Source organism: Gopherus flavomarginatus, chromosome 7 (genome assembly GCF_025201925.1).
Source record: "Gopherus flavomarginatus isolate rGopFla2 chromosome 7, rGopFla2.mat.asm, whole genome shotgun sequence".
Taxonomy (NCBI): domain Eukaryota; kingdom Metazoa; phylum Chordata; order Testudines; family Testudinidae; genus Gopherus; species Gopherus flavomarginatus.
Genome location: NC_066623.1, coordinates 106,138,202 through 106,154,791, shown reverse-complemented (window position 1 = coordinate 106,154,791; position 16,590 = coordinate 106,138,202). Strand labels below are relative to the sequence as shown.

The 16,590-nt window shown below is 39.9% G+C and overlaps 1 protein-coding gene across 1 annotated transcript in view; it reads left to right on the top strand.

Moving 5' to 3' along the window:
- The window catches only part of ZFYVE9 (zinc finger FYVE-type containing 9), a 98,332-nt gene that overhangs the window by 51,530 nt on the left and 30,212 nt on the right, over window positions 1–16,590 (top strand). Inside the window, exons 3-6 of the mRNA XM_050961653.1 lie at window positions 59–163; window positions 1,016–3,120; window positions 9,423–9,522; window positions 16,225–16,401. Of these exons, the coding sequence (XP_050817610.1) occupies window positions 94–163; window positions 1,016–3,120; window positions 9,423–9,522; window positions 16,225–16,401 (2,452 nt within the window). The 5' untranslated portion in view covers window positions 59–93. The remainder of the gene's footprint in view (window positions 1–58; window positions 164–1,015; window positions 3,121–9,422; window positions 9,523–16,224; window positions 16,402–16,590) is intronic.

The following is a 16,590-nucleotide window of genomic DNA, read 5'->3' as shown; positions in this document are numbered from 1 at the left end:
TGGAATATCGCTAACTGAATCTTGAATACCTGTTGGTAATCTGGTCTCTGTTTGACAGGTTCAGACAAGGAACTGGGTGGTATATCCTGACAAATGGAGAACTATTTCCAAGCAGAAGCATATAACCTCGATAAGGTTTTAGATGAATTTGAACAAAATGAAGGTGAGTGACGTGTGCTTGGCATTACACAGAGAAAACCATATGTGGGGCAGGATAGCGTAACAGCCTTTTAATTTTCATGAAGTGCAAACTGATCTCATTACTTGCAAAGCCACCTGTGAATTTTACATGGTTTTCCTTAACAGAGGACAGCATCTCATAATCATTTTCTATTTACCTGTATTGTCAGTGGTGAGGTTTATATTTAACTATTAATGTAGAAAAATTTTAGAGAGATATTGTTAAAATTATAGCTTGTGGAAAGTAAGGGGTTTTACAACACCTACTAGGAATAGAAATATTGATGCAACTTGTTTTAAACAATTCTATGAAAACAGTTATTTAAACATTCTTCTTCAATATTGGGAGAACTAAGCACCCTGACAAAAATGCCACTGCACATAAATCCTAGCGTGAAGGCGATCATATTCTAAGTATAAAATCTCTGTGTGCTCTAATTTCCTCCCTCCTACTGTGGAGGCAACGGAGGATTTTTTGTGTTATGTCCCATCCCCCTTTCTACTTATTGTATCAATCAATCAATTTAGAATTGCCTGTTCAGAATAGAACTGGACAACTGACTGGTCGCATAACCCTAAAGATGTTATTTTCCAGAAACTCTGTGCAGTTTATATTATTAGATGTTGATCTTGGATACTTAAGTATTAGTAAGTGGTCTTTTGCTCTTGTGTCCATATTTAGACATCTGTGCATTTCTAGTTTAGGAGTAGTTTTGTTATATAAAAGGATTATAGGAACTATAGATGGTTAACTATCCGATACAGTAAATCTGGGGGAGTTGTGTCACCGTGATGGATTATAATATAGTCATTATTTAAACTATTATTTTTTCAGGTACTGCCGTTTCACCTACATTATTGGGTGCAAAGTGGAATCAGGTTCTAGATCCCCCTTCTCATCGGCTGTTATATAATCCAGCTCTGTCTAGTGTGCATGAAGCTTCAATTCCTAATGAGTGTCAACAGAGATTAAAGTCTTTCTCCCTGACCCATTCAACCACCACTCCAACAGGAGGAGAGGAGGATCATTGTGCTAATGGAATGGATCTTAGTATAAATCCAGAGACCCCAACTGTGTGGATTGATGATCAGGCAAAAGCAGATGATCATTTAATGAAGAGAAATAGTAATCAGGATGATCAGTGTAATGCTATGGAAACAGGAGAAAGGAAATGTGGAAATCCAGCCTGCTTGCCAGAAGAGAAAAATGTTCTAGTAGTGGCAGTCATGCATAACTGCGACAGAAGGACTCTACAAAGTGGCAATTTGCTGGATTGTAAAAATTACGGTACTCAGTCCCTAATGGACACTATTAGCTTTACACTGGATAATGAAAACCGACAGAATGATCAGTTGGGTGTTACTGTAAATGGATCCACTGTAAAAGATACAGATACAGAAAAGCAAGGAGTACAGTTAGATCGGCTGTATGCTGAGGCTGACTCTGTTAGCCATTTGATTAATACTTCATCTGATAGTCTGTCCAATGCATGCCTCCCCCATCGATTAAAGGATGATTTTAATATTAATAGAGACTCTGTGTTCTCAGAGTCTACAATTGCAGGGATTAATGCATTGACCTTATTGCAGAGACCAGTTGATGGTACTGTTAAAACACAAGAGAGTTGTGCATCAGTTGAGGATTTTATTAGTAGAGGAATTACTCAAAGAACAGATCTGGAAGCTAAAAATTCTTCCCCTAGTTCAAATAATGGAAGCTTCATGATAGAGGAGACTGTAGAAGAACAAACATCTCAACTGTATCAATCTGGGCTACCTGTGCGCTCTCAAACTTGCCAGCCTAATATGTCTGAAAGCGGCAATTACAGTGAATGCTTTGAAGAACGTATTACTTCCGAGGGTGTTAGTGGTGTGGAAAGTGAAGTCGATGAATGTAACAAAATTCTCAGCACAACTGAATTGCTCAGTGGGGTAGAGTGTTTCCCTGAATCTCAGGAGATGACTGATTGGGAATTGACTAAACTGAATAATAAGCAAACTCATGGAGAGAATGAAAGACTTTTGCAGATGAAAGAGCCTGAAGAGGCTTGTAGTAATAGTGCGAAAGATGGAGATGGGATGATGGAAGCAGGCATGGACATAAAGGGGATTTATATAGATGAGCTTGAAGGGTCCAGTCTCTCTGATGTTATGGGTACATCAGCAGCAAGCTCTCTGTCTAATGGTTGTGATTCCTATGGAATGCAGAACCCAATTGTTGCTCATATTCCAAAGACTTTACCCTCCAAGGAAGACTCAGTGACAGAGGAAAAGGAGATAGAGGAGAGCAAGTCAGAATGTTACACTAATGTTTATGAACAAAGAGGAAATGAGCCTGCTGATGGGAGTGGTCTCATTTTAAACAACACTGGTGACCAAATGAAGAAAAATTATTTACATAATCTCTGCAGTCAGGTACCATCCCTGCAAGGGCAAACATTACCAAAAACAGTAACTAACCTGCAACCTATCAATGTTCCATTTGGTGGTGCAAGACCCAAACAACCTACAAATCTTAAATTGCAAATTCCAAAGCCATTATTGGACCATTTACAAAACGACCTTGTTCCCCCAAACTGTGGAGGTAATACTAAAAATAAAAATGATGTCTTTGGTAAAGCAAAAATAGGGGAAACCTTGGCAGCAGATATGTTTCCTGATGAGACATCATTAAATGCCTCCATTGCTGATACCACTGGGGACCATTTAGAAGAGTATGAGTCTGGGGTCTCTAGTAGTCCGTGCCTTTCAATACCCCCAGATAGTCCAGATAATGATCTCAGAGCTGGCCAGTTTGGAGCTCCCACCAGAAAGCCATTTACTACTTTAGGTGAGGTGGCTCCAGTTTGGGTTCCAGATTCTCAAGCACCAAACTGCATGAAATGTGAGGCCAGATTTACATTCACCAAAAGGAGGCATCATTGCAGAGCATGTGGGAAGGTAAGTCCATATTCAGTGACAAAGCCTTGTGTTCCCTTATTTGTAGTCACTCTCTCTGTCTCGCGCACGCACACACATACTCTCGCGCACGCACACACACACACAAATATATATATATATGCACACATACACACAAGCCGCTAGCTACCATTGCTTCTGACATCTGTCTAAAGCATAGTAGCATAGTCCATTTGATTTGGTTAGTTTCTTTTTAAAAAGTCTCTAGACGCTCACCTATTCTTCATTGTTCACATTATTTTAATAGAGAAAAACCATTGGTTATTCATGATAAGAACGATTATCCTTTAAATGCAGTTTGTTAGTTGATTGTAGCCGTTAACAGATATTGAATTCATGTAGGACTGCTATAAAATAACTAAGTGCAGAAAATAGTTTTCAAAAATCACTGCATCAATAATTTCCATTAACAACACTGAAACCTGTTGATGGGGATGGGAAGTGAGCTATTGAACTGCCAATTTTTCTGCTGGTTAACATAGCTGACTATCTTCATTCTTTTATGTCCCCTTTACTCGCTTTGTACATGCTACCTCCAGTATTTACCAAAATATATCTTTGCTTTTGAAAAAATGTATTGACTATAATAAGATTCTCCCAAATTTGATGGATAGGTGAGTGTTAATATGGTTATTAAGAGGAATTGTGTAGGAAGGTCAATTAAATGTAATTTTAAAATGTGTTTTTATGGTATGAGGAATATTTCTTTGAATATTATAACTAATTGTATTTCTTAGTAAGAACTTATCTTTTGTTATACACCATTATTATTTAGATAGGGTTGTATTAGTTTAAATGCAAATATGGCATTTTTGTGATAAAACAGTTCATAAAATATTTGTAAATATTTTGTTGTTGAAGTATAAGTAAATGGCACACACTACTGCAAACAGAAATCTAAAACTAATAGATCAGTGTGATGGGTTCCCCCTTGGTGGCACCTGGAACTGGGTTACCCCAGAGTCCCTTGACCCACCAGCCTGGGCTCCCTCTCACACTGTACTGCTGTGACAAGCTACAAAGTCCTCCAGACTGCACTTTCACTGGCATACGTACAAGTAGGGACACACCTGGCTGTAGTTACAAGCAGGCTCTCTGACCAGCCCGTGCATGGGAAAGCTACTCCCAGCTCTTCAGGTATGCACCCTCTCTGGAGTATAAACCCAAAGTTAAAACACCTTACACTGCACAGGAAACTGTACAACGTAAGCTCATAAAATTCGCCCTCTCCCTCAATGTGGAGAGGAATATGCAACAGCCTTTTGCCCCTGAGTTATGATTTCCACACACTAGTTCAGATAAAGCAAAACCAAGTTTATTAACTACAAAAAATAGATTTTAAGTGATTATAAATTATAGCAAACAGATCAAAACAGATTACCTAGCAAATAAACAACAACCGCAAACTAAGTTTAATATATTAAATAGATTGGATATCAGTAGCAGATTCTCACCTTAAGATGATACAAGGAGGCTACAGATTCTTAAGGGGCAAGCTGCACTTGCTATACAGCTTGGAATCCCCAGATATTTCATTCGCAGGCTAAAAATCCCTTTAGCCTGGGTCCAGCACTTTCCCCCGTTGAGTCTTTTTTCCTCAGGCTTTTCCAGGGGTTTTCTTGTGTGGGGAGTGAAGGCCAACAGATGATGTCGCTCTCTGCCTTATATAGCTTTTGCATATGGTGGGAACCCTTTGTTTCAAAGCTGGGTTCCCTGACTGGTCTGTGGAAAAAACGCTGCCATTCCAAGATGGAGTCTAGAGACATGTTGTCACATCACATGTCTTTGTAGAGTCATAGCAGTCATTACTTGGAGTTTGTCTGTAGCGTTCTCAGGAAGGCTCCCCAGGTGGGAGATAAGCTTCTGTTGTTTTTTTACTAATGGCTCATTGACCTTAATAGGCCCTTCCTCACCCAGCTATCTAGACTGAAAGCATCTTGTCCAGTGGGTGTTACCCAGATGTAACTACTTTTGAAATACAGATACATAGTTAGTATTCATAACTTCAGAAACAAAAATGATACATGCATACAAATAGGATAATCATATTCAGCAAATCGTAACATTTTCTATGACATCTCACATGACATATCTTGCATAAAATACATCATAACTATTTCATAATCATATAATATCACTGAAGAATATGGGGTGCAGTGTCTCAATCGGATGATTCAAAATTAATTTTAAAAACACTAGGCTGGGAAACATTCATGAATTACTTTAAAAATAAGATGAAAATGGAACATTAATGCATTTTAAAAATAAACATATTAAAGTAAATTTGGTTCATTTAGGGTCCAGTCCGAAGCCCTCTGAAGTCAACTGACTCCTCTGGGCTTTGGATCAGATCTTTAGCTGCCAGAATAGCCCAGGGGAGCAAAATGACATGAACAGAGGACCTAAAAGAATCAAATTGAGCAAACATAGATTCATATCTGTCTGCTCCAGGAAGGAAATTTGCAGAAAACATTAAGTATCCCATATAGCTGTCTAGGTATGACATTTGTCTTTCTTAGCAACTGAAATACGTAACACTGAATCTGTTCTCCTGGCAATTGTCCAATTAAGTAAAAGAACTGGTAATTTGATGAACAGTCAAGTGGGTTGTGTTCACATTCATATTTTTGCATTTGTTCCATGTTCTCTTTATTTTGAGACTTGATGAAAAATTCTTCTCATAGTTCTGACTGGTTAAGCACTCTTTTGGAATAAACACATACTCTTATTAATACAAATAATATTGAAATCCACCAATACTAGAATATGCAATAAATAATTAAAAATAAGTAATAAACAGTCACTATCTACTTGTAGGATATAGTTTAAATCCCTATATTTAGTGCATCTTTCAATTATTGATGTATTTAAATGCTCAATCCTCCTCCTACCAAAATCAATGAGAATTTTTAAATCATGTCAGTGGAAACAGGATAAAGCCTCTGACTGGTATTTGATTTTAGCTGTCACTTATTTAGGGTCACTGTCAAGTAGCTAGGCCATACTTGAGTTTTTTTGTGAATTTACCAAATTACTATAAGCTTTGGGGGTGTTTTAAAGAAAACCAGCTATTTGGTTTGAACTGAATCATTCTCCTTGAAACCCAAGTTTTAGAAGTGGTATTGATGCCGTTTGGCCCATCCTGTTCTCTGCCTGTGGCACACTGTCATTTAGTCTTCTGAAGGCTGTAATATTTTGGTCTAATTCTGGTAGTTGGGTGTGGTGTGTCGTGGCTGCGTGGTATTTAGTGGCTTGTGATGTACAGGAGGCCAGAACAGATGATCTGGTGGTCCCTTCTAGCCTTAAACTCTGAGACTAGTATGAGAAACAAAAAATGAAAATGACTGAAGGGTAAACAGAAATACATAGCTAAATAGACCGCATAAGGGGCAAAAAATGTAGATTTTTTAAATGTTCAGTGTTGATAATCTAAGAGATTCTGAATCTGAATGGTAACACAACAGTTTCCCTTAAAACTAATCATAGTGGCCAAAAAGTCTTGAGATTAAAACCTGCATTTAAATATAGTTGGATGACACCTGGAGAAAGTGTTGATGTTTTAATTTGTATAGTAATTGACAAAATCAGTGTAAGCCACTGAACATCAGGGGAGTGGGCCGAAATTAAATATGCATGTTTACAAACTTTGTTTTAAATTTAAGAACCTGAAAAGTGATGATATATTTTAGGGGAAACTATTGACTTAATTGTTTATCTTTTGTATATGTAGTTTCCATTGTCATCTGTAGTGGTCACGTGTAATATCCTTGTGTAGAACAAGTGGAGTATTTGTATGTGACAGTTCTGTTCTGTAAACCAAACTAGTGATTCTCCTTGCACTGAGTAGTAAAACAAAAACAAACAGAACATCTTGTAACTGCACTGTGTAAGCTTGCTGCATTTAGGCAAGCTGCCATTTTCTGCTATGTTAAACACTAATTGCTTGACAGTCGCTTTCAAATATATATATATTGCTGAAAAACAAAAGCGCACTTCACTTTCACCTTAAATATTGTTTATATTTGATTGTATACAACACCTGCACTCCACCTACTACAAAGTTAAAGATGCCAATGAGAACAGGTGTTAACGTTTTGTCATTCTACTGTTTATTTCTGTTTAGTATTTAGATCATAGAAATCATTGTGCTTGAAAAGCTTTGTTAAATGCAGACTGTAATCTTCTTCACAGGGTCCTGAATTAGAGATTAATTAGTTTAGTCCTTTGGTCTGTGGTTGAGGACATTGATTTTTCCATGTTCTGTAATTGTCCTCCTAGTTTAAATCTGAACTGAATTTTCCAGTGGATAGACTTCCCTGAGAATTAAAATGAAGCAGAATATCTCAAAATAAATTACTCAGAAACCAGTGCTGGTAATATTGCTTTAAAAGCTGGTAAAGTATAGCTGACATAATTAGAAAAGGAAATGTTACAATTTACCCACCATTAGATGAGATCATCCAGGTGACAAAATTGTTATTCCAGCTCTCATCATTTTTATGCTAAAATCTTGTCTCAGGCTTGGGCTTCATCTCTAGGTTACAAACTACAACAGAGTTACAGGATCTATTTACAAAATGTATGCCCCTCATTACAATATGGCCAACATTTTTAGTGCACACTGAACCAACTCTGTCATTTTAACTGGTCTAGGAGGTCGACAGACACTGTTATGTTTAACTGTTGGAACAGAGTATTTTGACTCACTTGTAGTATAGACTGGGCTTTGTATGTAGTTTTAAAATGTGCAAGATTTAAAAATGTTGCAATTGGGGTAGGAAAAAAGTATAGGATTACATGAAGGTCTATGAAGATTAAAAGAAAGATACATTGTTAATTATGCATATGAAAACCAAATAAAATTGAAATTACATTGGGTGGAAATCTAAAATTTCGACTTGGCTTTCAGAAAGTTTATAGCATAGTGTCTGATGCATCTAAATTTCATATGCTTTAAGTTGTTTTTCTGCGTGAAACGTGCACTCATCAGTGGCTTCGTATGCCACCTGAACAAAAGCCCTAGGACACATAGGGGAAAACACTGACTTTTTATTTAAATGCACATTATAAACCTTAAGATAGACTGGCCAGAATCTTGTCTGCACTGGAGAATTCTGGGCATTACATGCACCACTGCATTGCCACATCGGTAAAGTACCTCATGTCTCCATACAAATGTTTGTAATGATGCACAGGCTTTGCCATTGTTGTTACAATTGCACTTTCTTGTAGCATGCCTCCTGGGGTCACTGAGCTGTTAGTCCGGTGCAGGTGGAAAGTACTGGCAGTGAAGATGCAGCATTCCAGTTGGTCCTTCCAGCACAAGTCATGCAGTGTGTTCCACTTTAGCAACCAATGCGGTGTGGGATGAGTCTTGTACTCCTGATTACTTTCTTGTTGCAGCTTCAGTAATTTTGCACATATGAGTTCTCTTTTAAAGAATGCATTGCAGTGATCATAAAGCTTTTCTTCTTTGAAAATATGTAACACTGATATTTAATTTTACAAAATTTCTTGCTATTTTATATATTGAAAAATACTAATTTACACATTTTGGCACTGTGTCGAAGAATGGATTACTGTTCCCTCAAACCCTACTTTTGAGAGAGACTTATGTTGGAACTGTGGGATAGGTACCCATAATGCATGGATACTGCAGGGATTGATAGGTGTACTATGTACCGACAGGGCTTAATAGGTAGCCCGGGTGGCTGGTGAGGAGACACTTTTATGGTGATTCATTTGAACTACTGAGAGTTACAACAGTGCAGGTCTCAAGTGTAGAAACAAAATGGCTGTCCTTTCTTCTGAAATGTATCTCACAGAACCCCCTCTACGTCTCCCCATCCAGTTTTGGCTTTGATTTAAGTGACCAGAGAAATGGCCTGAGCACTTTCCCAGTATTGTATTTTAAACATGATTCATTTCAGAGAGCTGTAAAGGTGGCCACTATTAATTCCCAATCCCGCAGTTCACTGAGGGATTACATATATGATTTTCCTGGTCCATTAGCCATTATCTCAAACCTGCATTTTTAAATTACTCCTGTGGGGAGTGTGTACATTTGTATCATTGCAGATAGTGCTTAGTTCAGTAGGATTAAATGAGACTGATATTAGCTCATTTGATCTTAATCAATTTCACTGTGACACTGTTGGAGGATCATTAATAATTTCCTTTCTAATTTTGCTCCTTCTAATGTATTCAGTATCTGAAATAATCTATTTAAATTACTCTTATCATGAAACATTGAGTGGTTCAATATGTTTTTTCTTTTGCTCCAGGTTTTCTGTGCAGCATGCTGTAGTCTGAAATGCAAATTGGTGTACATGGACAGAAAAGAAGCCAGAGTGTGTGTAATCTGCCATTCAGTACTAATGAATGGTAAGTTGAAAGATAGGGACTAAATGCAAAGTTTTACTGGCTTTGTGTTTGTCAGTGGCTGCTGTATGCCTGGAGTATTGAAAACACTATATTCTTGCTGGCAAATATTTAAGAATGCAAAGGCTCTAGAGAAGTCAACTTGAAATCCTTGTGAGATTTGGGGACTCTTGTACCACATGTAAGTAGTGAAATCTAAAAAGCAGGTAAGGTTGCAGAAAGATTAAGAGTTTATTTCATAAAGCACCCTGCTTGGATTTCAGAAAATTTGTTTTGTATGGAGGAAAGTATGGAAGCTTGTTCTGCTTGTTTTCTTAACAAACAGCTGACTTGTTACCCTCTCATACATGAGACCAAAGAGACGAAACTCACATTTTGTCCCTTTCTAGACTACATACTATGGGGAAATCATTAAAGTAATCTTAGTGCGCAGGAGGATGTTGCTTCATTTCTTATTAGCTGACCTATTAAATAACATCACTATTGTTAACTCCTTCGTGTCAGAGGAGGAGGCCTGGTCTAATGGACTGATTACAGGAAAAACTCCTGAGGCATAGGTACTGCTAAATAACTCTTGTGTTCTGATCTTGGCTTCAGGCAAATTGCGGGCAAAACATGAGCTTTGAGGGAGATGCTGGGACCAAAAGGGCTAATACAATCCTTGGATGTATAAACAGGACTATTGAATAGAAGTGGGGCAGTTTATATTACCTCTGTATGTGACACTGGTGCTACTACAACTGGAATACTGTGTCCAATTCTGGTATCCACAGTTCAAGAAGGATGTTGAAAAATTGGAGAGGTTTCAAAGAAGAGCCATGAAAACAATTAAAGGATTGGAAAATATTCCTTATAATGATAGACTTAAGGAACTCAATCACGTTTATCAAAAAAGAAGGTTAAGAGGTGACTTAAGCACAGTCTAAAGATGTACATGGGAACACAAATTGAATAATAGGCTCTTCACTCTAAAAGGCGTGAGTGTAACAGGATCCAATGGCTGGAAGTTGAAGATAGCAAAATATAGACTAGAAATAAGATTCAGTTTTTCAACAGTGAGGGTGATTAATCACGGTAAAATGTTCCAAACGATTGTGGTGAATTCTTCATCACAACATATTTTAGAATCAAGACTAGATTCTTGATTCCAAGGGGAGGGATAGCTCAGTGGTTTGAGCATTGGCCTGCTAAACCCAGGGTTGTGAGTTCAATCCTTGAGGGGGCCATTTAGGGATTTGGGGATTAATCCTGCTTTGAGGATTTTGGGACTAGATGATCTCTTGAGGTCCCTTCCAACCCTAATAATCTATGATTCTAAAATAAATTCCATAGTTTAAACAGGAATTAATTTAGGGAAGTATTACATCCTATGTTATGCAGGAAGACAGCCTGAATGATCACAGTGGTCCCTTCTGGCTTTAATCTGTCAGTCTCTGAAATTACTTAGGCCAGGGTTTTCAGAAGTGTCCACTAATGTTGGGATGCCTTGATTTTTGTGTTCCCCATTAACAGTTCACCTTGGTTTTTCAGAGGACCTGAATACACCTGGAAGTCCCATTGACTTCTGCTGGAGTTGTGAAGGCTCAAGTGTGGCATTCAAAATTTTTGGGCAGCTTCCATAGCTATTAAATGGGAATAATTTTATCTATCTCAGAGGAGTGTTAAAGCTTAATTAATGTCTGTGAAGGAATTTGAAAAAATATAAAGTGCTAAATAACATCTTCCACTGAAGGCTATAAGCAGCATGATAAGAAATTGTAGTTTACAGTAACTAGGAATTAAGATAGGCACAAATATGACATTGATTTTCGATGAATTATCAGACATGTAGATGAACATGATATATTGGAGATGAGTCAATGTGGCTTTTGTAAAGGGAAATCGTGCCTTACAAATGTATTAGAATTCTTTGAGAGGGTCAACAATTATGTAGACGAAGGGGTTCCAGTTGATATAGTGTACATGGATTTTCAGAAAGCCTTTGACAAGGTGCCACACCAAAAGCTCTTAAGCAAAGTAAGCAGTCATGGGATAAGAGGGAAGGTCCTCTCATGGACCAGTAACTGGTTAAAAGATAGGAAACAAAGGGTAGGAATAAAGTGTTAGTTTTCACAGTGGAGAAAGGTAAATAACTGGGTCCCCTAAGGATCTGTACTGGGACCAGTGCTACTTAACATATTCATAAATGAGCTGGAAAAGGAGGTAACAGTGAGATTGCAAAGTTGGCAGACAATACAAAATTACTCAGGATTGTTAAGTCCAAAGCTAACTGTGAAGAGTTAAAAAGGGATCTCATAAAACTGTGTGACTGGGCAACAAAATGACAGATGAAATTCAGTGTTGATAAGTGCAAAGTAATGCACATTGGAAAACATAATCCCAACTATCCATACAAAATGACGGGTTCTAAATTAGCTGTTACCACTTGTAGCTCCTGCCCCTTCTGTGCTGACAGTCACTCCGAGACCCTGGGTTTCAGTAACCACTGGTGCCGTTTATGAAAGGTTGTTCTTCCACCGCCTTTTCACCATACACAGCTTGGGGTCTAGTGTCTGCACACAGGCGGGAAGAGCTGTTGCTCCCGCCTGGCTTCCTTCCTCCCAGCCTTTTGGACAGGCAGCTGTCTCTCATTCACCAATTAGGTGCAAGTTTTCTCTAGCCAGCTGCAATTTACTTCCCTTATTGGGAGCTGGTGTGACAGAGGGCTGAGTCAGCCATTCTTGCCCAGCACTCTGTCACACACGATCCCCTCTTCTCCAACTGCCAGGTTCACCCATCCAAGTCCTCTTCACCCCCTACTGGGCAGGGCCATATGCAGGAGTCCTCCCTCGTCTTTCTGGTGACTTGCCGGATGTTTCTTGTGGAGTTCAGCCATCCTCCACCCGCAGAAGCCACATTGCGTGAGGGGTGGACGCTCCCATAGCTCTGCCACCACCCACAGGTCCTCTCACCAGTCACACCCCCAGGAGTGCCCCCCTTCCTTTTCTCCCTTTGCCTCTGAGAGGGGTTCGGGGTTGATCTCAGCTTTCCCCTGGACACCCAGGACTTGAGGTTCCCAAAAACCCATCAAGCAGGGCCTGGGTCTCATCTGCCGGGAGTCCCTTTACAGAGAATTCTGTTAGGCCCTTCAGCTTGGTTGAGGGCCATGGGGTTGGATACTGCCTCTATTCTTTCCTTGTCCCGTCCTTCCTGACTTGGACTCTGATGTCTAGGGGTGTTCTGCTTCAGAGATCCCTTCCCTCTTCTTCGAGGGGTCTTCCCCTTTTCCTACCATGGGCCTTCCTCCCCTTACCTGCTTTCCTCTTAGGCCGGGGTCCCAGTCGGTGCCCACTGCCACTGGGTACGGCAGGCCCTCTACTACCCCAACCCGTTTCCAGCGGAACCTGTCTTGGACTTCAAGGGGCACTTGGACCATTGGGCACTGCCTCTCATCCCCATGGATGCTCTCCAAATTCACTTCGGCATCGGGAATCATCCATTGTGGCTTCATCAGCCCCCTGCTTACAATAGAGCAGGCTGAGGCCGTATCCACCAGACCCCGCTGGGGTCTCCTCCCCACCATCACAGGAATGGTGGACAGTTTCCGCCCCTTCCCCTACCCTCCAAAGTTGGTCCACCCACAAATCTCTGCAAAGCCACATTCCATGTCCAGGCAGTCCCCCTTTTTATGTTAGGTTGCCTGGTCCCAATGGGAACTCCCTGGTTGTTCTCCCGTTTTTTCTCTGGACCCTTCCTGGTCGGGGGGTGCCTGGATTTTCTCCCAGTTTCTTCTTCCTTATGTGGGTGTCTTCTTTCCTGGGGAAGTCTGCCTCTGCATACTCCTCCGTCAGTTTTACCGCTGCCTCTACCGTACTGGATTGGTGTCTTTTCAGCCATACCCATATGTTCTTGGGGAGGCCATGTAAAAACTGTTCTAGGATGAGCGCATCCATGATATCCCTCTCTGTCTGGGCGTCTGGTCTCCGCCATTGGGTGGCCCAGTCCATTAACTACTGGGTGAATGCTCAGGGCTGCAAACCCCATGTCCACCTCGCTGCCCGGAACCTTGGCAGACAGCCCCACACGATCTAGGACAGCTGCCCTTACTGCGTCGTAGCTCCTGGCCTGTTTCTCACTCAGGGCCATATAGGTCACTTGGGCTTTGCCGGCCAGGTAGGTGGCCAGCCACAGGGCCCAGGTTGTCTTCTCCCATCCTGCCCCACAGGTCACCCAATGAAATCATTAGGCAGCAGGTTTAAAGCCAACATAAGGAAGTACTTCACACGATGCAGTCAACCTGTGGAACTTGGTGCCAGGAGATGTTGTGAAGCCCAAAAGTATAATTGGGTTCAAAAAAGAATTATTGTAGATAATTTCCTGGAGGATAAGTCCAGCAATGGCTTTTAGCCAAGATGGTCAGGGATGCAGCCCCCTGCTTTGGGTGTCCCTAAGCCTCTGACTGCCAGAAGCTTGTACAGGGGATGGATCAGTTGATAATTGCCTGGTTCTGTTAATTCCCTCTGAAGCATTTGGAACTGGCCACTGTCAAAAGACAGGATACTGGGCTAGGTGGAGCATTGGTCTGACCCAGTAGGGCTGTTCTTATGACAAAGATGCTGATAAATGTTACATTTTAGATAGAGAAATTAATACATTTCAGAATGTACCGAACAAGAACAATGAAGTATTCATGTGTTTGGCCAGAGACCGCTGGCACCATTTGATTATGAGTAGGATTTGTTTTTGTTTTGGAGAAGAGAGGAACCTGAAAATATTTTAGTTGAAACCAAATGTTCTTGTAAAGAGGTATAACAAAATTGATCATATTACAATGATTTCCTTTTAAAAGCTTTTCTGTCCTGTTGACAGCACTGATAACACATTAGTAGTAGACAATAGTGACACTACTGCTTGTTTTATTATAGGGAAAGCATTGCCTGTATACTTGCATGTATCTGCTTCTGAGCCAACTTGTCATCTGTGTTTCTGTCCATCTGCAGTGCTTTGTAATGATGTTTTCCTTTTGCTAGTCAGTTGCCTGTCAGTTCATTTGACCAGATCTAATCTTACCTGATCCAGTCAGCTCCAGATTTTTGTAATTCAGGGCAGTTCCAGACTTTTGTCTTTCAGTGCATTTTGGGTTAGTCATTCTTTGCACTTGTATGGATTATACTTTAGATGTAGTTATTTCACTTGGTTGCTGAATTGGATTTTCATTTCGCTATTTTTTTTGTTTGATAATGCTCATCCATAGACAGAGTATGTGCTTAATTACAGTGCCTGATGCCATCTTTGCCTGAGAAGGTGTTTCTAGTTGATAGTTATTTCTGAACTGACACAGGCTGTCATAAAGTGAAGGAGAGAAGATTGAAACAAAACTGCTCTAGGTATCCCAAGAAGACAATCCTAAGCGTATCTGTTTGCTTTGTTTTAAGTCTCCCTCCTATATGTTGGGACTCTATATTGACACTGAATTGCTTTTTAAAAATCGTTGAATCTGCCCCACCTCTCTCGTCAAATTGAAATATCTTAAAGGGCTCAAAATCCTTTCATTGGCTCTGCTTTGTGTTTATAAGTTGATGTAATAAAGAGCTATTTTTCTTTGATGTCCTATTTGCTTTTCTGTGGTTAAAGATGTTCATATGTAGCTTAGTTTAGCTAGCACCTTGCATCCCAAAAGAGTCTAAAAGCTTCACAGATGTTTTTTTGAATACATTATGTGATTGGTTTAGGTACCTGTGGCTGCTCTGGAGAGACGTCGGGTACCTTGTGTCAGAGGGGTAGCCGTGTTAGTCTGTATCCACAAAAACAAAGAGGAGTCATCTTTAAGGTGCCGCCAGATTCTTTGGGTACCTTGATGCATATGTGTTATTATTTGAATATATTTATTGTAACACATTCGTTTATTTGAAGAGGCGGTGTGTTTTGCTGCAGGTGTGAATCGCATGGTTACCTTATACGGTTGCATACCCTTTTATGTGCTTTTGCCTATATAGACAACCAAATAAATAGCTCAGTTGAGATCCAGTTCTGCAGAGTTCTCTGACTAAAAGAGAAGAGCTTGTTCTCTGACTGACATTGTTGACTTAAACTCTGACTTGGTGTGTGTTGTATTTAAACTAAAAATCATGCGGTTTTTTTTGGGTTGAGTTAAAGTTCAGGCCATGTCTTCAAAAATTCACAGCACACAAACTTCTTCATAGTTTGAAAAAAAAGGTGTCAAGGTAGACTGGTTTATTCTGGATATAAAAAAATACAGTGTACTGTACTCATTTGCAAAAGTAAATCTGATGCCCTGGTGTTGTGTAACCTAGATTGTAAAATCTTTGGAGTAAAGAGTGAGGCTTTTGTCTGTCTGTAGAACACTATGTAACCCTATGGTAATGTATAAATAAAAATTGATTTTTCAGATCCTCTAAGGAGATGACGACAAAATGACGGACAAGGAACTAGGTGCCACTAACACCAAAATATATAGCTAACAATTTGGAATACACTTCGTTGTGAGCTGAGGTTCTTATCACAAAACACCAATAGTCTTAACATGTATTTTGTTCTTTAGTCTCAATTTAACTGTGTAAGTCCTCTCTGTTTTTAATCAAAGTAAGAGATTGCCCACGGTAGGTGGAAAAGCCCAGAGCTATGGGAGCTGTGAATTTAACCATCGTCATGGAGTGTTGCGTACTTAGATGTACATTCACATATCTTGTTTTCTGTTTGCTTTAGCTCAAGCCTGGGAGAACATGATGAGTGCCTCAAGCCAGAGTCCTAACCCTAACAATCCTGCTGAATACTGTTCTACTATCCCTCCCTTGCAGCAAGCTCAGGCCTCAGGAGCCCTGAGCTCTCCACCTCCCACTGTGATGGTACCTGTGGGAGTTTTAAAGCACCCTGGAGCAGAAAGTAAGAAAAAACTTTCATTCTCTTTTCTAAACAAGCTTTGATTAATTTTTAATGTGAATCTCTGGTAACACACCCCTTTCAAACCTTGCAGCTAAGGACACTTGTCATGTTGTGGGTTGGGTCAAAGGGAAGGAGAAATGCAGACAGGAAATGTATGTACAAATGTAATTTCCAAACACATGGAGATGA